Source organism: Choristoneura fumiferana, chromosome Z (assembly GCF_025370935.1).
Source record: "Choristoneura fumiferana chromosome Z, NRCan_CFum_1, whole genome shotgun sequence".
Taxonomy (NCBI): Eukaryota; Metazoa; Arthropoda; class Insecta; order Lepidoptera; family Tortricidae; genus Choristoneura; species Choristoneura fumiferana.
The window spans coordinates 6,459,993-6,482,565 of record NC_133472.1 but is presented as its reverse complement, the minus strand read 5'-3'; the positions used below and the strand labels follow the sequence as shown (position 1 = coordinate 6,482,565).

The 22,573-nt window shown below is 38.1% G+C and overlaps 1 protein-coding gene across 1 annotated transcript in view; it reads left to right on the top strand.

Annotated features, from left to right (window-relative positions):
• Hr39 (Nuclear hormone receptor FTZ-F1 beta) overlaps window positions 1–21,406 on the top strand; it is a 60,178-nt gene extending 38,772 nt beyond the window's left edge. The window contains exons 2-17 of the mRNA XM_074109101.1: window positions 60–343; window positions 1,887–2,002; window positions 3,249–3,375; window positions 3,776–3,957; window positions 4,360–4,498; window positions 4,888–5,023; window positions 5,902–6,040; window positions 9,250–9,386; window positions 10,280–10,491; window positions 11,183–11,319; window positions 12,098–12,178; window positions 13,037–13,261; window positions 13,851–13,987; window positions 14,443–14,558; window positions 14,885–15,039; window positions 15,751–21,406. Of these exons, the coding sequence (XP_073965202.1) occupies window positions 256–343; window positions 1,887–2,002; window positions 3,249–3,375; window positions 3,776–3,957; window positions 4,360–4,498; window positions 4,888–5,023; window positions 5,902–6,040; window positions 9,250–9,386; window positions 10,280–10,491; window positions 11,183–11,319; window positions 12,098–12,178; window positions 13,037–13,261; window positions 13,851–13,987; window positions 14,443–14,558; window positions 14,885–15,039; window positions 15,751–15,858 (2,235 nt within the window). The 5' untranslated portion in view covers window positions 60–255 and the 3' untranslated portion in view covers window positions 15,859–21,406. The remainder of the gene's footprint in view (window positions 1–59; window positions 344–1,886; window positions 2,003–3,248; window positions 3,376–3,775; window positions 3,958–4,359; window positions 4,499–4,887; window positions 5,024–5,901; window positions 6,041–9,249; window positions 9,387–10,279; window positions 10,492–11,182; window positions 11,320–12,097; window positions 12,179–13,036; window positions 13,262–13,850; window positions 13,988–14,442; window positions 14,559–14,884; window positions 15,040–15,750) is intronic.
• Window positions 21,407–22,573: the final 1,167 nt, after the last annotated feature.

The following is a 22,573-nucleotide window of genomic DNA, read 5'->3' as shown; positions in this document are numbered from 1 at the left end:
AAGGAAGATATGTTAAGACACGAATAATAATAATAAGCTTTTTTTTCTTTTTTTTTCAGAGACATAATGTCAACTGACAAGAGCCACGACTCGTGACGACGAAACATGTCAAACAAAAGAGAAACGCGCAAGACTGAACCCATGCCTTAAATACAAGAAGATGCTACGCAACAATATTTTTGTAAAGAGTTTTTGATTGTATTTTGGAGGGATTTTGACTCTGTGGAAGGGGAGATTGGGGGTAATCGTGTGGCGATGGCGGCGGAGGGCGAAGCGGTCAAGGTTGAAGGGGGACACGTATCTGTAACTACTATCAGCATGTCAGGACCGGAGACGAGCAACGGTGAGTCCTATCTACAACGTGTTGTTTTTGATTTCTGTTAACTTTTGTGTGCTCCATCTTAGGCCACGTCTCTTACCATTGGGCGTGATTGTGGTCGCAAGGATTCCTGGGGAACTTTCAACAGGTCAATGAAGTTACTTTCTCTAAGACGCTAGTAGCCTAACTCTTGGTGTTGAAAAGATATTCAAGAATTAAGATAATTATGCGCTGTATGTAAAACAATGTAAAGTTTTTTAAATTGAAACTTTTTTTAAGGTATAAGAAAGATAAAAGTGCGCAATTTAACCAATCCTTCCTTCCTCTCTAATCCTTAAACCCTACAGTACAGGTCAGGTTAGCTTAGTTTTATAACAATCCTGAACTAATGACAGTTAAAAAAAAAACATATGAGTTGGAAAATCAATCTCAGGAAAAATCGAATAATATATAATACCTTTAAACGAGCAATTCTTGTACACACACACATAGGTATATATTGAGATTTATTTTCCAACTAATATGTTTTTTTTAACTGTCATTAGTTCAGGATTGCTATATATATAGTTCGGGGATCTCGGAAACGGCTCCAACGATTTCGATGAAATTTGGGGGTTCACAAATCGATCTAAGTTGGTCTTATCTCTGGAAAACGCTTATTCGATCGAGTATTACTATTTACTTACGGCAAAACATTAGACAGCCAAAATAGTTCACAAAATCTTAACTCCAGTCGCCATTCAGACCGCGTAATACTCAGTATTCAGCGTACCATTATCTATTGCGTTCCACAAGCTATTGGATACAATGTCCTGTGAAAGTAAACGTGAAAACTATCTCTGCACCGCCGCCAGCCTGAAGGGGAGCGTCTGCAAACTTCTGCAAAGGATTGGGAGTCCTTTGACACCAGAGACGGGGGGCGGGGGGTATTTGTCTAGGCAAACGTCGAACTCATGTCATGAACTCAAACAGCTATTGCAATTGTTTTCAATTGAGTTTGAGGCGGTAATTAAATACTATTACATTTGTGTGTTTGAGTTGACTTTCGACTTTGCAATTAAGTATACCTAGGTACCTATACGTATTTGATTTCTAGGATAAATTAGCCATTGCTTATCTGTTTTCTAATGTACTTACAGTACTAGAAAGTTAATCTATGTCGCTCGGGACTCGTCGGTTTTCTCAGTTTTCCTGAAGATGCAAATGAGAAATAATAGTTTAATTATAGGTACTGTAGAGGTCAAATCTTTACGCTTTACCTTGTCGCTATCACTTCATGTTTGAACTTTTGTGTAAAATAGTCAGATGACGTTCACGTTCAGTGACAAGGGACTAAAGTGAAAAGATATCTTTAAGCTTGACTGTACCAATAAATATCAGATCAGTCAACGGCAAAAGGATTAAATTTCAGTTGCTTTTGACTCAAAAAAACAACAACAACAAAAAGTTGGAAACCCCCCGACTTTGTCACTTCAAAGATCAATATCTCAAAAACGGCTGAACCGATTTTGATGAAATACATTGTGGTTATACTTACCTTTGGTTTTGTCATTTTGTTTGTCTTCAGGTCAGTTCTCGTACAGCTCGAGTGGGGTTCGAATCAGCGTGTCCTCGGACCCTCACGATGAGGACTCCACCGACGCCGAAATATCCAAGATTGACTTCACACAAAATCAGTACGAGGTGCGTACAAACTTGCGTATAAATAAGTTTCTGATAAAAACTATATATACAAGCTTTTTGGCTGACTGTACTTTTTGTTAACTATACTTGCATTGTCATCTCAATTACACTTGCGTACCAAATTTCAAGACGATGCCATTAACCGTTGAGGAGTTCCGTCCTGCGGAGACCATTCTGGCCGGATTACCAGGACTACCAGATTATTATATTGTCACGTAATTTACATAAGTAAATATCAAAAAATATTTGAAGGACGTACCAAGAGACAGCACAGCGATCAGCGATACACTGATGTAACGATTAAACCTTGAGGATCAATAAATTATCTAAATTTAAGTTTTTTCAAAATGTTACAAAACAAAAGTAGCTTAGTTATTTGAGTTGGATCGAAAGAATTTAGAGCCCCATGATCAGAGACACCATGTATAGTATTTTTTACCAAGGACTAGTGTCCTTGTGTGCGTAGTCCTAATGAGGGTTTCTAATACTATGACAGGCTAGTTGGTGCTAGTGCTAGTACATAGTAAAAGAGAACAAGTAGGTCCACTCCGACCCTTTAGGCTTTAGGAGACTTAACTGCCTACTGCGGCGCGGACGCTTAGGGTTGGCGACATCCATTTTAGATTAATTACCTGCCGGCAAATAATTGTAGTACGAAAGTTAACTTAAAATGGTCTGTGTCTAGAGAAACCAGACATATTTTATGCCGTTATATTATTATTATTATTATTATACTAAATTTAAAAATATTATTTATGAATTTGCCGTAATGGTGATGGCGACTATACCATAGTACTCATGTTTACCTACACATAATACTATAACTATATTGTTTATAGGTAGGTATCTATTAATATTTTTTATGTGTCCTTGCACAAAAAATACGTACGAGTACGCGAACGTAAAAGGTGATCATCTCAAGGCGAACAAGCAAACTTAATCCTCCTTAAATTATTAGTGTGTGCGTGCGGCGGGTGCGTGCGTACCGGCGCCAACCGGCGCGCACACATTTAAGCCGCGCGATGTACTTTTGTTCGTAGTGAGCCTACTTATTCTCTTTTACCATGCTAATATTGTGAGGTCCGTTTGACAACTTTGACATTTGTGTCACGTCGATCGATGAGCCAATCACAAGAAAGACTTCTAGATACTAATGCCATCTAGCGATATTTCGTCTGTCGAGAAATCCTCATTGAGACGTCCCACTTTGAGCCATTAAAGTTAATGTGTTTGCGCGTGTTAACAGGTGAACATGCGTAACAAGAAGAAGCGGTCCTCTAGCGGTCACGAGCCCTGCGACACTGAGAGGCCCATGTCTTGGGAGGGCGAACTGTCTGACTCCGAAATGGTCATAGATACTAGCGTGAATATGCGTGAGTTTTATTGTCATACGTACCTATAATAATGCCACAGATAAAAAAAGACTATTTGGTTCCATCAGTTCTTAATTAAGTGGTGAAACGAAAAGACATTAAAAAGGGTCTCCATTGCAATGTATGCCGGGATCAGTTTCTTTGTACCTGTCTGAACTGTATTAGAAGAGCAGATGATCTTTTGTTGCTTTAAAACAAGATTCCAATAAGAAAGTTAAAATTATAAAATTCAGGATTTTCCAAAGGAAACAGCCTAATTTTGCAGCTAACATCCGCTTTGACCGCTTTCGTAACCGTGACGACCAAGCACGGCTTGCTATGATCAATTTGGTACCTCCTTGCAAGCCGTTAGAAAGTGGATTGTGGGAAAGATTAGTAAAAGTTATCAAAATCTTTTCAGATGACCCAAGCAGCTCCCCCGACCTACAATCTTCGCGGGACTCCATAGACACCCTCCGCAATGTAACCATAAAGACAGAGCAGCTGAAGACTGAGGCCTTCCAGAGCTTGGATGACCAGCGGGTACTGGACTTGAAGTATACACCGCTGCAGCCACATCAGAGGAGTCTTAGTATGAACAGGGTAAGGGACCGATATTGGATATACTTCGATAGTTTTAGTCATAGATTTAGGTCTTACAGCGAAGGTTTTGAACAGATTTCTGACACCAGATAGGTAGCTATGGGGCTATGAAACAAGATGAGATGATGTGCGTGATCGATCACCCTCAGGCCAAAAGGAAGTGTTTTGATGTTCAGTCTACGTACATGTATGTGAGAAAGCTTGTGTTTCTGGTTCGAAACTACTGGTTAGATTTCCACAACCATGGTGTCGATTAAATTGCTTGGACCAGAATATGTCTTAGCACGAACAAGTGCAAGCAAAAATTAAGCAAAGTTCTGCAAAGTTAAGCAACGTCAGCCTCGGCCAGTACTTGGATGGGTCACCGCCTCCAATTTCATTTTTTTGCATTTTTGTTTGTAGATATCAGTCCTGACGGAAAGCCCTTCCCTGAGGCGGCCATCGTCTCCTACCGCCAAGATCGATCAAACCATGCCTCTTATGCCGCAGACTTCCGGTGAAATACAAAACCTAACCATCAAGAAAGAAACACAGTTGTCTGGTAAATATAAAAAAAAATAGATATTTTTATTGAAATAAAATAACGTAATTTCAGACTGCCAGATCTAAAGTAACATTAATTTAATATATATTTTTTTAACACTAAAACTTTAACAAAATTTTAACAGTATTATGCAGATATTTTAGAAAGACATTTTCGAGTGATGTGATTTCAAAAATCAATAAAAAGCATCCTAAATTTTTGCAAGAACTTGATTGTTATTTTTTCTCCGATTTTTGTATTTAATTTTACCGTTTCCTTACCACTGTTGTTAGCGAATGAGCAATCGTGCGTCGTGGATGACGATAAACCATGTTCGGTTCCCGGTCTTCTTTTTTTTTAGTGTGTTCTAGTTGCATTGTTAATAAGTGTTTAATTATTATTTTCAGAGTTAAAATGCGAGCCATCAGTTGGCATGGACAAGTTGCTGGGTGCTTTACACGGGTCCCCACTGTTGGGAAGGCTCCCGCGGGTTCAGTCTAGCGCCAGCACTGACTCTGCCGTACATTCCATGTACACTCACAGGTACTATAAAATGATGTTCGTTTTTAATCGTTTCATTTTGAAATCGGAAGCTTTACAGGACCACAGGATCACTCTTGCTGGTCATAATACAGTGTGTGGCCCAAATTCAGGGATAATATTAATAAAAACTAAAAAATAAATAAAAAATCTAACAAACTTAATCGTAAATTCAATATACGCCATCCTAGAACCCAACTGAAGTCGCCTGTCACGCTACAAATATCAAAGATTTTGCTTTACATTGCTTCTTCGAATAAACTTTAAAGTGTAATAAAAATTTGCCCGTGTTAGGCTACACCCGGTATAGTCATAGCCAAACTGATTCCAATCGAATATGTTACATCTAAATTTGAATTTAGAATATTACTCGTAAGTCACTATATCGAAACTATTATGAAAAAAAAAACTGCGGAAAAGTTTAAGGGGCTGTTTCACCATCTATTGATTAGTGTTAACAGGCGGTTAGGTGTGATGCCGTCTCTATTTTTTTTGTTCGAATAGACGGAGACGGCATCACATCTAACCGTCAGTTAACACTAATCAATGGATGGTGAAACAGCCCCTAAGTGTGTGTTTAATCTAAAGGAAAACCTATAATAACTGTGGTGTTAAATACCCTTGCAACAGCTGCAAAAGCGTACTCTTGGTCAGTCACAGCTGTCAGGGATCTCAAGTACTTCGTGACGTGCGGGGGAGGCAAACCTTGGGCACGGCTTCCTCCGATGAAGTTTTCAAAGAAGACCTTTTTCTAAGTCCTTTGGTTATGGACGGGACGTCTGCTGTCGCCGACATGTGCGATTATAATGTATTTTTGACACAAAAAAACCCTGTTATCATATTATGATGATCCCAGGTATAATAAGTTTTTTTTTCTACAGCGTATACAGCAGCCCCTCGGCAAGCCCGCGCGCATCGCGCCACTACACGCCGTCTCTATCCCGCAACAACAGCGATGCATCTCACTCTTCCTGCTACTCATACAGCTCGGAATTCTCTCCTACACACTCGCCTGTGCAGGTAATTCGATTTTTTTTCTTTTTCTTAATCTTTGTGACTGCCAGTATTTTTTCATTTTTTTTTCTTAATTATAGGCAAAGGCCTCCCTAGCTAATATTTGCGTGATGTTACTACAAACGTTGCTGCTGCGAAAAGCCATTATTATATAAGTCATTTAAAAAAAAATACGGTAAAGCTAAAACGGAGGACTAGTTCTAATTGTTATTATTAATAAGCCCCTAATTCTTTACTAATCTCTTTCAAATAGGAAATATTTGGGGCACTCCTGAACTAGTATACTGAGCGGCAAAACCTCTGGCCCTCACATGTTTACAGTAATTCGTAATTTTGTATGGGTTTTGGGCCAAATTTTGCGCCGCTGAGTTTATAAAATGGTAATGCGCAGTTAACAAGGTTGATAATCATTACATCAGCGAGTGCTATCACAGGAGGTAATTAGTCATCTATGGAGCTAGAAAATGTTTCGGTTCATGATAAATAAGCATTTCCTAGCAAAAGTAAAAGTATTATTAACCATACATGTTTATAATGGGCTTTTTATTAGCTTTCATCAGGGGTCGGACAAAAAGTGCGGATGACGTAAAAATGACGTAATCGCATTATAGTGCAAACACAAGATGATGTTTTTATTTAAACTTCTTTGTGACATGTAGTAACAAAGTAGCATTAATGAAGTAACAAAATAATCGTAAATAAATCAATGGAATGCAGTGAATAAGATAAATTTCATATCGTTTAATAAAGAGGTTGATAAATGATAAGTGATAATACGGTATTTGACTATTTTGTATATGTTTTATAAATTAAAACTACACAATGCCTGTTATCGCATAGAAAAAAAAATTTAAGCTACCTTTACAAATAACAAAGTTATAAAGGTTTTAAATTCAAGATTAGACAGAGAAAGGCATACTGGCATGTGACGTCACACGCCAGTACCGCCATACTTGCTGCATAGAGAAAAGCGTTTGAGAAAGAGACAGGTATATAGAGTTTTCAAAAAATCATTATAAATCCAATTTTCAACTGATTTAAATTTTCTCTTCGCTAAACACTATCTGTTTATCTATATTTTCATAATAATATTAAGATATGGCAAGATCAGGAGTTGTCAAATACCTATCGTATTGTTTATGAAAATCAAAAATACTATTTGAAATCATCGTATAAGTGGTTTGACGTCATCGGCACATTTTGTCCGACCCCTGGCTTTCATTTAATACCCATATTGATACAATACATTTTTTTTCATTCCTCCGCCATATTGTTATGACAAATCCAATGATACCTCATATGTTAAAATCCGCCCAGCCGTTTCGGCTGCAGCGCAGGACCATAGAAATGGACATAAATACATACATACGCTCTAAAAACATAACCTTTGGGCAGTCGGGTAAAGAAACCTTTTTAACAAAAGCTTTAATTTTCCTTTGTTACGAAATAATGTTGTGAGTCAAATCTTGGAAATCACATTCACTATACACTTTCAGTGATCGGATTGACTTAAGATTTGGTATTAATATAACAGATTTAGTGATGTACCTAATGTAAATGCCAAGGAACTTATGAAAAACATTACATTGAAAATTATTTTGTGATTTCCTTTTGTTTAAGGTCCTTGTTGAATAATCTAAAGAACCGCTTTGCGAATTTGCGACAGTATTACTTAGCTATTAAATATTTCTCGGCATGTATAATCATGAACTATTTATTGTTACAACAAGGTTACAACATACCTCGACGTTTCGACCACATTGCACGAGCAGACTATACTGATTGATTGACTAATTTAAGTATTATTATAAGTGAGACTCGCGAAAGCTTAAAGCATTATAACATTACTTACTTTATTTCCTGATGTGAGCTACGATGGATAAGCTTTTGTCTGTATTACGGGCGCGTATGTACACGTAAACCAGTTTGTTAATGTTTTTCAGAATTCTAAATAAAAGATCGGATTTCTTTTTCTTTCTCATTTTAATCTTCAGGAAAAAGAAGAAAACCGACGAGTCCCGAGCGACATTAACATTGTATAGGTAGAGTCATTCACGATGACGCGTGCCGTGGTTCTTATTACAATGTCAAAATTAGATCATAGATAACTTATGAGTATAGAGATTAACTATGATTATCGCATGAAAATATACCGCGCACAGACCTGTAGACTATGTATGGTCACAGGGAAGGAAAGGTTTCTACTAAAGTCGATCGGTTTTAACACTTTGTCTCTATCTCAAGCGATGCTCTGGAAAGGACGGCGCGTTCGCGTTTTATAGCGGTACGGGCTAAGACTTAAAATATTAAGGTGCATCTCGATCAGCTATGCGATGGCATGTTTGTGGCCTGGCGATTGTATAGCTTGGATATTTTTATGATTTCATATATTTGCCCAGCGAACTATATAAATTGGTTTGACGTAGGTACATATTTAATGAACTAGCGCTCGCTTTTGTTTTCCAAATGTTTCATTAACGATCTTTTCGTAATCGTTTCGTAATTCGATCTAGCAGTTGAATTGAAACTCCGGGTTTTTACGGAAGATTCCCTAAAGTTATATGGTGGTTTTTATTGACGTTGTATGTAGAACGACCGTTCCGAAACATTTCATAAACAGAGTTCATGACCCAGCAGTTGCCATTTCAAGATTTTATCTCAACCTCGTGGGAATCTCGGAATAAAAAGTGACTCATGTGTTGTTCCAAATGACCCGCTATCTACGCGCTAATTTTCATCAAAACCCATCCAGCCTTTTTAGCGTGAAAGAGTAATAAACACACACACACACACACACACATTAATAGGATAACTTACGAAAATTTCAAAGGGTAATTTCTAGAAACAAAAATTGCCTTCCTGCCAAATTACTTTGATACAAAGTATACTTGAGTACTGATATCAAAAGTACAGGAGAATTTAGTGGTATGTTTTTTAAGATATAACAACGTCATTTTCAGTATGTTTACTCCGGTATGTTAGTGCCGGTTGTAATATTCGAGCTAACGTGAAAGAGGGCACACAGACGTGCCACGCTTTCTGTGCCTTCTGTGCCCTTTTTCACGTTAGCTTAAATATTACAACCGGTACCGCCTCCGCGCCGCGCCGCACCGCCCCCCCCCCCCACCGCTCTCTGTGTGTTTCAAGCTTTACTGAGATCCCGGTCGTTGAAAGTCGGAAACACTACCCAATAACGAGCTGACTCTTGACTCCAGGGTCGCCATCCTCACCTGATGTACCGGGAGCAAACCAGCGCGGTGTTCCCGGCATCCCCCGCCCAGGAGGACGAGGATGCCACCGATGACAGGCTCCACCACCACCAGGGGATCAGCAGACAACAACTGATTAACAGGTGAGAGATGTTTCTGGAAGGAACGTAGTTTGGAGTGTATTGTCTTAAGGACCAAAGACACCAGGTCCTTGCTTGTGTTTATCTACTTGTTTTAGGTTTTAATATTTGATGTGGGATTCTTTATTGGTGGCGTCCAGTCGGGAAATAGTATTTTATGCAACTGTATCGTAATAGGGGTCCTTAAAACACGAGGGTGGGTTTATGAAACGAGGCGTAGCCGAGTTTCATAATAGGGTCACATAAGTGTTTTAAGGCCTAATTACGTACAGTTGCATACAATATTATATCTATATCCATATAATAAATGCTCTATCATGTGTTCAAGAACCATTGAGAATGACCTGCATTAACGAGAACTAGGTAGGTATGTCTGCCCCACAAGCTGCGCCCGCTGCGCGCGCGACGACCTGCAGCTGCACGTGGTCGCGATACAGATTTCTGTATCGTAATGACCATTACGATACAGCCGTGTTCATAATAGAATCCAATGGCGTAATGCTGGTTACCTATGGTTTTTGAACGCATAAGTAATTTAGGATTTACTATATGGGTGTACTTAGATAAAATCAATTATGGAGGAAGGGTTCAGACAGTGCCGGACTCTCAGTCCGCTTGTAGACGTCCGTTGTTTTCACCGGATAACGGACTGTATATAAACGATATCCTTGTATACCGGGTGTGGCCTGTAATATGAGCAACTAATAAAATATAGATCATACTCCTCAAACTGAACAACATTAGTTCAGCGACTTTTAAAAATAATTAGTTTTTTAATTTTTATTACACTTTTGACATACACTATCGATTCGTCGTTTCGATCGGTCTGCAGCGGCGAATCGTACAGACGAATCGCACCGTGTAAGAAACTTGCTTACCCTTTTCTTATTTTCCAGCCCTTGCCCTATTTGCGGGGACAAGATCAGCGGTTTCCACTACGGGATATTCTCCTGCGAGTCCTGCAAGGGTTTCTTCAAGCGCACTGTCCAGAACAGGAAGAACTACATGTGTCTACGCGGTGGTAACTGTCCGGTCACAGTGGCCACCCGGAAAAAGTGTCCGGCGTGCCGGTTCGACAAGTGTCTCGGCTGCGGGATGAAGCTTGAAGGTGGGCTCACGGTGCTCGTTATTATTGACGTACTGACTGTTGCTTGCCACTCCCTCTTGAAGTCTCTTAAGTATAGCTATCGCGCGGAATCTGCGTAATTTACTGGGATGACAGAACCATCGGTATAGTAGTAGTGTTGCATAAAAAACCCCGTGTTAAATTTCGCGTGTCTAATCCAATAACATTGAAGTAATTAAAATAAATGATTACGTGAAAGTTCTGTTAGTGGTGGTAGATTCCCTTTTTTTAAATCCCCAGAGGTGTTATAAATTTGACTTATCCGTGGCTCTGTCTGTGGCATCATAGGTCCCAAATTGTTGGATCGATTTTTATGCAGTATTTTAATTTAAATCTAGTTTAATCGTGATGTTTCTTTTCTTAGTTAAGTTTCATCGAAATCGACTGACCCTGAACCCAGTGGTTGAGATTTCAAGATTTTAACCCGATCTTGTGGGAATATCGAAAAGTAAAAGTGGCCTTTGTGTTATGCTTATATCTATGTAATCCATACAAACTTTCACGTTTATAATTTGTATCATACGCGTACGTGACTCAAGACAGGTGTACAATTTAGTCTGCTTAATATTTTCTATACAAAATCCGATAATTTCGACTCAAAGCCGTAAGATTCAGAGCTTCCAACGCCATAAGCATTTGCGCTCACAACTTAACCTAATACTTATGTCCACAGCAATCAGAGAAGACAGGACCCGCGGCGGTCGCTCCACGTACCAGTGCTCGTACACGCTATCAGGAGCGGTTTCGACAGGCTCCCTACTGTCCGCACATGTTCCCACAACTCTCCGACACGCCTCTAGCCTCACCTGCGTAAGTTCCACGACTTTCTAGAAAGTTCCAGAAATTTTTAGAATGCAAACTGCTGTTATTGAAAACCACGCAGAAATGTAGAAATAAAACTTTGCCCTAAGATATAAAAAAACCGGCCAAGAGCGTGTCGGACACGCCCAAAATAGGGCTCCGTAGCCATTACGAAAAAATTAAGTAATATTTTTCTGATGATTTCTGAATCTTCCAAGTTTAGGTGAATTATGTACCTTAGGCTGCTATTTACTTTTAAACTACTAATAATTTTCAAGCAAACTTAACCGTTATAGTTTTTCTTGTAAGTTTGATATACTTACTATCATCTTGAATTTGAAAGTTTTCAACTCACCAGATTTTACACGCTCAATTTAATTGAAAATTTGTACTTTAAGTTGAATATTTCGCAGAATCAAAAAATCATACCTCACTATAGGGTTGGATGAGAAAAAAAAATCACCCCTACTTTACGTCTATGGGAGGTATCCTAAAAAAATTTTTTTTTGAATTTTTTATTGTACCATTTTGTCGGCATAGTTTTCATATATATCCGTCAAAAATTACAGCTTTCTAGCATTGATAGTCCCTAAGCAAAGCCGCGGACGGACAGACAGACATGGCGAAACTATAAACGTTCCGTTTTTGCCATTTTGGCTACGGAACCCTAAAAACTGCGGTTTGCGACCTCAACTGTCAATAAAATATCGTAATATAGCTTCTGAAAAATTCCATACTGCAGTTTTGATTGAATAACTTTTATGATAACTGTATTGTTTGTCAACAGGTCAATGGCCCTGGGTCATATAACAGTCGAGGCGAGTCCAGTAACAGCCGCCTAACGCCTGATATTCCCCCATTATTGCAGGTAAACACACCATCTTTAATATAAAAATGTAGCGACACCTAACTAACCCCATCCATCTAATGAGCAAATATAGTAGATGACCTGTTTAAAGCCGCCTTGTAGCATGCGACATTTCTATTCCTCTTGTTATTACTTCTATCATCATCATCATCATCATCATCATATCGGCCGTACGACGTCCACTGTTGGACGTAGACATCCTCCATAGACCTCCAGTTGCTTGCTTCCGTTGGAAGCGATCTGCATTCACAGTGAACCTGCGGCTTTAACCAGGACATCCGTGCATCTCGTCCATGGACGTTCTACGCTGCGCTTGCCGATCCACGGTCTCCAATCGAGAACTTTTCGGCCACCTGTCCAACTTATCCAGCCTTTTAGTTATTCGGTAGTAATCGAAAATTTTGAAATAGTACATTACTGTGGAGGCCGGCAACCCCACGTTCCGGCCGAGGCTTGTATAGTGCTGTAAACATGACATGAAATAAAATAAAAAAACAAGAAATCACGTTGGCGGGACGCTAGTCTGGTCGCCCTGTTGCGGGCGGTGGTGCTGGCGGTGGGCGTGCGCCGTGTCGCAGAGCGCGCGTTGAAACAAAAGACGGTCGCATTGCCGGCCAGCGGCCTGCAAAGTTGTATGAAATCTCTTTGCAGGCCGCTAGAGTGACCGCGCGCAGGCAGGCGAGCCCCAGCGCCTGCAGCGCGATACTTCTCAGCCTATTATTTGTAACACAACGTCAATATTTCATGTCATGTTTGAGAAAATATGTTTTTCCTAATAAAAAGTAATACAAACGTTAGAGATATTTTCATTTGGCATCATTTGGTCCTTGTCAATCTAAATCTCAAAATGTTTCACAGGAAATAATGGATGTGGAACATCTCTGGCAATACAACGAGTCCGAGCTGAACCGGCTCGGCAAGTCTACCGGCAGTCCGTCGGCCAACCCGCTGCTCGCAGCCAGCGGCATTACCGCGCAGAACTCGAGCCCCGACTTCCTAGCGGACCTCTGCAACATCGCCGACCATCGGCTCTACAAGATAGTCAAGTGGTGCAAGAGTTTGCCGCTGTTTAAGAACATTTCGGTGAGGGTTTGTCTTGTTAGGCCATGTACAATTTCTTTGTTAACGCTTTCGGTGAGGTTGTGTTCGGGCTGTCTTCGCGTTGGTAACGCAAATGGAACCCTAGCATTCTCCGTCTGTTTGGCACAGGCCTGTATCTCCAGAACCGTAATAGACAGCTGAAAAGTAACAGGTATTTTCTGTTCGCGCTACAATAAATGATAAAATAAATAAAATTAAAAATAAAGCCATGGTTGACTCGTCATGATGAGACCTATGATCTCTATGATGTAGTTGTGGATTCAAACCTGGGTTCTCATCTCATTCGAAATTCATGGGCGAAATTACGTTCGAAAGTTACCACGAGTTTTACGGTGAAACCCGCACAAACCTGCGAAGCAATTCATTGGTGTGTGTGATGTTGCCAATCCGCAATGGACCCGCGTGAGAACTACAGACCAAGCTCTTTCATTCTGAGAGGAAACTTGGGCCCTGCAGTGAGACGTAAGAGTATATAGGCCGAAAGGGGAAATGAAAAATAAAAGGACCCTTGTTTTAAAGCTGATAATGAAACGACAATCATACATTTGACAATGAAATTGTTTTCTTGCAGATCGATGACCAGATCTGCCTCCTGATAAACAGCTGGTGCGAGCTGCTGGTGCTGTCCTGCTGCTACCGAGGGGTGGGGACCCCTGGGGAGGTGCGGGTCGGCGGGGGGAGGGGCATCACACTACACCAGAGTGCCAAGTATGTGTATCTTATTGTAAGAAGTGACAATCCACAGTTCGGGGTCCAGGTTTTTTTAAGGTTCAACAAAGGAAAAACTGGCTAATTACGTTAGAAAATAAAAAAAGTTTTTTAAACCATATCGTGTAACAAATGTAATGAAAGGTCTCCTTGTTAGAATTTAATTTGAAACTGTTTGCGAAATATTCAACATTAAAGTGCAAACTCCCTCCCCCCCCCTCTCTTTAAAACCTACAGTCGGGACCCATTTAAATCGTAACGCTCAAAAACTCTTAGTAATGTGTCCCGACAGTTGAACTTTAAATTAACTACTTAACAGAGTTCTAGACCACTAGACTTATTTTCTTCCTTTTAGTTTTGGCAGTCGGTTTTTTGATTTTTTAAATTTAATTTTTATTTATGATAAGTAGGGCGGCAAATGAATATATTAGGACACCACTGCCTTTTGTTTCCAGGCTCGGGTTGACGCCTTGCATAGAGAGGATGCTGAGCTTCACCGATCACCTCCGAAGACTCCGAGTGGACCGATACGAATATGTCGCTTTGAAAGTCATCGTATTACTTACCTCAGGTAAATAGAAATCTTATGATTGGTTTTTTGGTTTTTTTTTGTATTTGTCCAGCAGTGGTGTACGGGTTATAGCACGCAGCACGGATTGCTGAGGACCTGGGTTCGATTCCCAGTGCTGGTCTCTTTTTCTGGTATTTCTGTGCATCCATGTCTGTTTGTATTTTTGAATAAAAATCTTGTTCCCCGTATGCATTTAAATTGTCATAGGTGCAGACATGGTGAATTGGAAATCCAGGAAAAAATCTTTTGCCCATCAATGGGACATTACCAAATGCTTTTTTTTAGTCAAGCTTCTATCATAGTAGTTTAAAAAAAAATCCTTTTAGATGCGCCGGAGTTGCGCGAGGCGGAGAAAGTCCGCGCGTCCCAGGAAAAGGCGCTCGCGGCGCTCCAAGCGTACACGGCGGCGCACTCGCCGGAGACTCCCGCCAAGTTCGGCGAGCTACTCCTGCGCATACCCGAGCTGCAACGGACCTGCCAGGTAAATACGATCAAATTAAAACCCTTATTTATTTTACCTAAGTTCCCTATCAGCACTGGGCCCGCGTGGGAACTACGGCCCAAGCTCTCTCATTCTGAGAGGAGGCCTGTGGCAGTGGCACGTGTATAGGCTGGGATGATGATGATGTTTAATTTTAGTATAAACGGAAATCGATACCGATGAACAAAAAAAGTTAAATAAATATTCTGCATGAACTAGAAGAATTTCTTTGCCGACCTTATGGTAGCTAAGTTTATGCAAAATATGCGTGTTCATGCAGTTCCTCCAGCTCCACACCGTAAGAACTCACACAAACCCATCTATCACCACCACCATACTACACTGACGCGTTTCGAACTCAACCAGAGCTCATCTTCAGAGCAACACAACCGTACACCATGCTACCAGATGTTAGTAAAGAAATTCTTTTAGTACATTGTTATGGACTTCCGCATCGTAACGCCTGATTCAATAAATTATTTCAAGTATGCTGCATTTTGGGAGGGTTCGGGTGTTTGTGTGAGTGTGGACACAACACACATACAAACACCTGCTCGCGTGTGTGTGTGTGTGTGTTCAGTCCACAGGTTAAGTCCTTCACACTAAAACGGTTGGATGGATTTAATTGAGTTGAATAATGCATAGGTTTCTGTCTCAATATTTTCAGTGGATCCGAATAAAATCTCTAATAATATAATGCCCTTGTTTCAGTTTTTCATGCAAGTCGGCAAGGAGATGTTGAATCCCGCGAACAAGAACAAAGATGGCGACGGACCGAGCTTCAACTTGCTGATGGAACTGCTCAGAGGGGACCACTGACCTTGACAAAATTGCTCAATAAGGTTGACCACGCTGCCAGTAGCGTTTAAAAATGTTATTAGACGACCCAAAAAGACTATGCTAAAGCAGGGAGGTAAGGGCGTGTGAGTGTGAAAGAAGCGTAAGTTAAGGTGCGGCCTCATGTAGCCGCTCGACGCTCGTTTGCAGCGATAAATCTGGTCACGTGACATACAGTGACAAAGCTGAAAATGTTGAGTTTTATCGCGGGAAAAAACCTTGTCAATTTCGGAAACAACTGTTATTTTTTGTTTTCATTCACTCTAATTTCTTTTATTTGTACCACTGCCACGACTGCCACTAAAGGAGGTTAAGATCACAGCTTCCGAGACCAAGATCATTCCTGCAAGCAGCCATCTTGACGCTGCTTTTTTGAGTCGCGGGAAGTTCGAAATAGGGTCACGTGACCAGATTTGCTGCAAACGAGCGACGAGCTGCATGAGTTGGCACCCTTAGACATGTCGTTAGTGTACGTCTACGCTTTTGCCGTACTTGTTATCGCTGACGTCACGTCAAAGCGAGTCCTAACAGGGTCACGCTACTGGAGCTACGGTAGACAGATGTGAAAGAACAATCTAACTTTGATTGAACTTGAGTTTTTAGAACCGCTTCAATGTTAATGTGACATAATAATGTAATATTAGTGCGAATTTTTCTATGCGAAATGTAAAAAAATATCTTAGCATAACTAGAAGGTCTGTTTCACCAGTGTCTGTTAAGTGTCTGGTATTTTATTTGACAGAGCTGTAATGCCATCTCGTTCGAACAAAAGTTATACAACGTTATGTTAGTTAACCATACAAAACGACACACTGAATTAGTTCATTTCTAACACTAACGACGTCTTGCAGGCTTTTTAAAATCTCGATTTAAACTGACAGTTCTTGTATGAATCTGACAGGACTTAAGACCACTTAAACCTAGGTTAAAAAGTCTGCAAGTGGAGTATGTATGATTAATTTTCGTGTCACAACGGTAAACTTCTTTTAACCGATGTAGGTGTCCAACTTTTTGAACAATTGTATTAAGTCATTTTAGTGTCGCAACGGAACATTCTCTAATCAGGTTTTTATAGTGTTTAATGTGGTCCAACTTTTTAGCCCATCATATCTGCTAGATAAAATACCAGGAGGTAAACCTTAGGTAAACGGAGGGCGCCATTTTCTTTGGACCTGCCATGTCTGACAAGTTTCTTCGTAACACTCGGCTGCCTTTATCAAGATTTTTTACATAAATGCGGCAAATACTGACTGCAACAGGGTTCGCGAGTGTCACATAAGCACTTGTCAAGGTATACAGTCTATTCGAACTGAGGCCGTACTGCCTAAGGCGCGGACGCTCGATCGCATTCATTTTTTCTTTCTGTCTAATGGTGTAAGATGGTGACAGAAAGAGACGGTGATAGCGATATCAAGAGCGTGTAGACAATAAGCCCTCTGGTTAGTTCAAGCGTTGATATGATTTGATTTTAAAATATTTAAAGCAACTTTCTTTCAAGTTATAGTAAATAGACGTTGATATAAGAAAATAAAATGAATAACAATTCTCTGGGCAGGCGAATAAATACTACTTAATATTAAAGGAAAAAAGGGTTGATTATGAAACCTAATTCTTATTAGGATTTTGTAATAAAAATTGAACGAAAAGCAAAAAAAATGCAATGAAATTATATTGCAGATAAAAAGTCACGAGGAATATTTTAAATACTGCAAATTGATTTTTTTTCATTTACAGGGTGATTTTTTGGTGGTTTTGGACTTTTTTGACAATTAAAGAATCAAATGGCGTAAGCGTCGTTAGAATTCACATTGCGAATGCGTACGAACTAAAACTTAAACCCTCTTATTATAACAACCCGTGGTCAATTACTGTTATGAGTAAACTGACTTAAGCTAAAATAGTCTACTTATGCCGAAATACGTGTAACGTCGTTGGAAATTAAATTAAAAAAATTGAAAAATCAATCAAATTGTTTCTGGAAAATAACAAGTTGGTCAGTGATTCGATATGGAGCTTTAAACATTTGAAAAAAGTAGATTGTCTAACAATTTTTGATCTACTGTTTTTTTAAATAATTGTGTACTTTTGAACTGGTAAATATTAAATAATAAAATGCAGTCACTCCTGTTAACATCGCATCGTTAGCTAAATTTTTCGATATATAATTCACTTCCACCACTACTTTTTTGAAGTGCCATACAAACAAAATATGTATAGTACTTATACGCAAAAAAGTGTTTAGTTTCAATTGCTATAGCGCCGCTTATTACTGAACACAATTATACTACTTATTATGTCGCATAGCACAGAAAAATTCTAAACGATAATATAGTTCCTCAAAATGATTGTCGCTTACGTTGGTTTTAATGTAAATAAAGAATTAAAACCTAAGCGCCATAATTTTCATTCCATGTGAATTGAAGACATACTGAGATAACAGTTACTTAAGATAATCGCTCAAAGACCACTAGATACTAAATAAAATAATAATATTATGTATCTTTGAAATACAAGTAAAAATAGCCACAATATGCAATAAACACAATTTTTCTAGTATTCATATTCTTCTGATTCCTAACAAACAATAGGTCAATTTGCCAAACGATCTTTACAACAGTCTATGAAATATTTTAACGAACATATGTTTTGCCTTTATCTATCTTTGACAGGTTAGAATTTTAATGGAGAAGCCAAAACATATCTTTGCCAAAATTTACTAATTTACTTATATCGGGGTAAGCATGCATATACAGAACTACAGATTTATTTGTCCCAAAATTATGCTAGTTATGATTATTTTCTCAGTGCCGTTCTATAATATATATAAATTCAATGCAATTTATATTGCTTGTCCCATATATAAATTGTCTTCATAGAAGTAAGGCGTTGGGAACAATTTATTAAATAAAGTATTATATTTTATAAAGACTTTTCCATTATAATGAAGTAGACGCGTTATGTATTATCTACGTAAAAGTTAAGATTGAACAGCGATGTAGGATCACAAATTTATTTGTTCTAGCCACATTGTACAAGATTGAGTGTTTTAAAACATTGATTTTGAAGATATGAGTTAAAGAACGGAACATAGAGAATAGATTTGCGGTTTTGAAATTAAAGTGAATATTGTTTTATTTTTGATTTAGACCTTATAAGTATTCTGGTGATTAATTAGTCTAAAATAATTTGTACATATTATTTACATGTAAGTATCAAAGTGTCGTTGGCGTTGTGTGACGCAGTTTAAAGTGTTAGTGTACGTAAATGCAAATGAAAAAACGGCGGTTGGTGGTTACGCTTTTTTATTTGATTAGTGGCATTTGCCAACCGCAAAAGACATAATGTTTGCAAATAAGAGATGTGTCAATAGCAAAGCCCTGTTGGCCACGCCGTTCATAAATTATTTTTGATTCGGCATACAGCACTAATAAAGGTGACCATTCGTCCCTAAAAACGTGGAATGTCTTTTGTTTCCATTATATTTATCTATTTAATGGCTAATGTGAAATAAGACGAAGCGCACAGTGCAATACCGATCTACGCGCAAACGCATAATAAACTTATAATTTCCGCTAGGCACGGTCATTTAAAACACACCTTACTGGATTTACTGGATTAATGAATCGTTTAAAGGCTTCATTTGTGGTACAGTCCATTAACGTGATTTTCTGTAAATCTGTTATAAAATTATGTAGATGCGCTATTAAAATGCATTTTTAAGTACTGGCTGTGGCATAATATACTTTCAAATGTTACGCATCGAATAGTCAAAACTGCTGGTAGCTCTAATTTTGTAGCTTCAATTAGTATTATAGACAAGTATATTTTGTTAATGGAAGCATCTTGCCCTCGCATTTACTCACATCTCTATATTATTAAGTATTAGCATACTTAAAATAATGTATATTTATGCAATTATACACTTACAATAATCAAATTGACCTTCATGCACCGGCTTAAGTCGGGTAGCAATTACACTATTTTTATTATTACATGTGTGTATTACTCAAACGCCATACTTCGTATGATAAAGACACTATAAAAATTGTCGTAGTTGCTCAGGGTCTTAAAATATTGAAACGAATTATAAAGATATTTAATGAGTATTCAAAAATTTTAAGCACCTAAGACTATCATCACTTATTTATAAAGAAGTCATATCATAAGCAAAAAAAAAACAATTAATTTTGATATAACTATGTACCGCGCTCACGGCAAACTTGTGTACTCAATACGTAAAATGGATGTCAAATATATATTTTGTATACCTTTGTAGCGTTGGCGTATTGTCGTAGAAATTAGTCGATAGTAATGTAATTCACTTAATCTGGTTTTACCGTGAGGAGTCATATTAATTAGCTGAAACCAATTATATTCTTACTCTGCAAATTCAAAGCGCTTGAATGATATAGCAAGTTAATTGGTTATAATTTTGAAGCAATAGTCCTAGTAATATTATAAATTAGGAGTGTGTGAGTGAAAACATATTACAAACCAGCCTTTAATCACCTAAGGCCTGGCAATTAAACTGAAATTTAAGGATTTTACTAATTTCTCAATTACCGTATGATTTTCTCTCTCTTTCCTTTCTCTTAACTTACTTTGTTAGAACGACTACTTACTGCTACTACGACAAATGCAAATTTGGGCTGTAAAGTTAGTGGTTGGGATTTCAAGATTTAATATGCCTACATCTCGTAAGAATATAAAAAAGTATCCTTTGTCCATACCAAACCAGCTTTATACTTACCAAATCGTACCTTCCTTAAAACTAGGGTATAATTTCAGTCAAACCCGTCCAGCCACTTTAGCATCAAAAAGTAAACTCACAAACTTTCACATTTATAATGTTAGTAGGAGTTACGCAAAAATGAAATTAGTGTTAGGTTATTACGAGTAGTTGTTGTAATGATGTAACAAGTTTACTACTTAAAACGGTCGCTTTATAATAACAGTGTATTCAACGTACTTAGTATAGTATAGTTGTCACCTGTAAAGCAGGATAAGGCTTACCAGCTTGTGCCTTTCCAAGAGTAGATTTATATAATTAGCACACTTAATATATTTAATCTCATACGCTTTCTGTAAATAAGTTGTTTTTACACAACCTTTATACGCTTTTTTGTAAATAATTACATCTTTATAAGTTCTGATTTTGGAGTCGTCGGGTGTTCAAAAAGCACTATAGAGAGAGTGTGTCAAACTCTCGTTGTAGTAATACATTGTGTGTGTCAATTAACCGCTTAACGTTGAGCGTGTAAACTGAGCTATGAACAGGGAAGCGCTCTTGCTCTTTGCGCTGCCAATCTCAATTAATCTTGGCCAGGCCACAACTGTTTATAAAATAAAGACGCTTAGACGGCATACCTAATACCTAAAATGCCAGTATCTGTGAGCCAAATGGTCATGTCAAATCGGCTAGCAAACACCTTGTTCTCATTTGGTTCAGTTCGTCTGAACCCTACAAGAATAATAAAATAAACAACAAAGTGAATGACGGCTTTCCCAGCTGTTTTCTGGCTGACTTGTAGTGTAGAACACGAGAAAAAAAATGCTATGATCGAGAATTCTGTACTTCACACGCAGATTCGGCCGCTTTCCCTTATTTTGAAATTAAAAATAGTGGCACAAAAATAACAATGCCGGTTTGATGTAAAGAAATAATTACACACGTTATATCCGCATTTTTGGTATTTTTCTGTTATCAAATCTTACTATTAGGTGTTTCCTTAATTAAACGTATGCTATGCTTTAATGTATTCTTATTAGTATTTGTAAAATGTGTAAAAGTCGTAACCAGTTGTGGTGCGCATAATTTTGCTCGTTTTATCTTAAATCTATTATTATTCCGTGCAATCGAGATAAATGGTTTACTCCACAGTGTTATAACACATTTTTTATAAGTGCAATATGATATAATATTTCAAGTTTTGCATGCTTTCAGTGTTTTTAATTATAGTTCATAAATATAGCATTAATTATTAGCTTAATATTACTTCTGAAACCAGTCATTCACTGCCCACTATTTAGGATTGCTATAAGCAAGTTGCAATATAAAGATGAATATTCTCTTAAAAATATATTGTAGGTTTAAATTTGCGTAATATATGATTAATATTTAAGATAGATCGCAAATGCAGGATTCCTTCTGCAATGTGATGATTCAGTTAAGTTTAATTAAGGGCACAAGTACTTCAGTTGTTTAATTTAGTTTGTATTCGAGCTCATTTAAGTATGTGGCAATGTTGCGAATGGAGTTGCGCTTTTGCGGTACTGCGCGCTGTTATTTAGTATTCTGTTATAAATTACTTAAGGGCCAACTGCAGCAAATATTTTTTATTGATTGTCATATAATAGGTTTATAAGAATAAACGAATGTGCCACAGTTATTTGTCATTGAGATTCTCCCGCGCCGATGCACGGAGAAATAAGGCATATAGATATAACTATTTGAACTGATAAATTAAGATGTTAGCTATAATCTAGATATAGACATATTTTTGTATTTTGTAATCTAGTTTCGGTAAAGGGGATGAGTGTAAGACTCCGGAGATTTTTATATTAAAAATTAAAAGGAGAGAAAGAATGGTGACGTCCAATATTTTTTTTAGCTTAGAAGTGTTATTATTCTTAAATATACTTAGTATTATAACAATATTTTATTATTTTATAACGTTTAGTTAAGAAAAGATTTTTT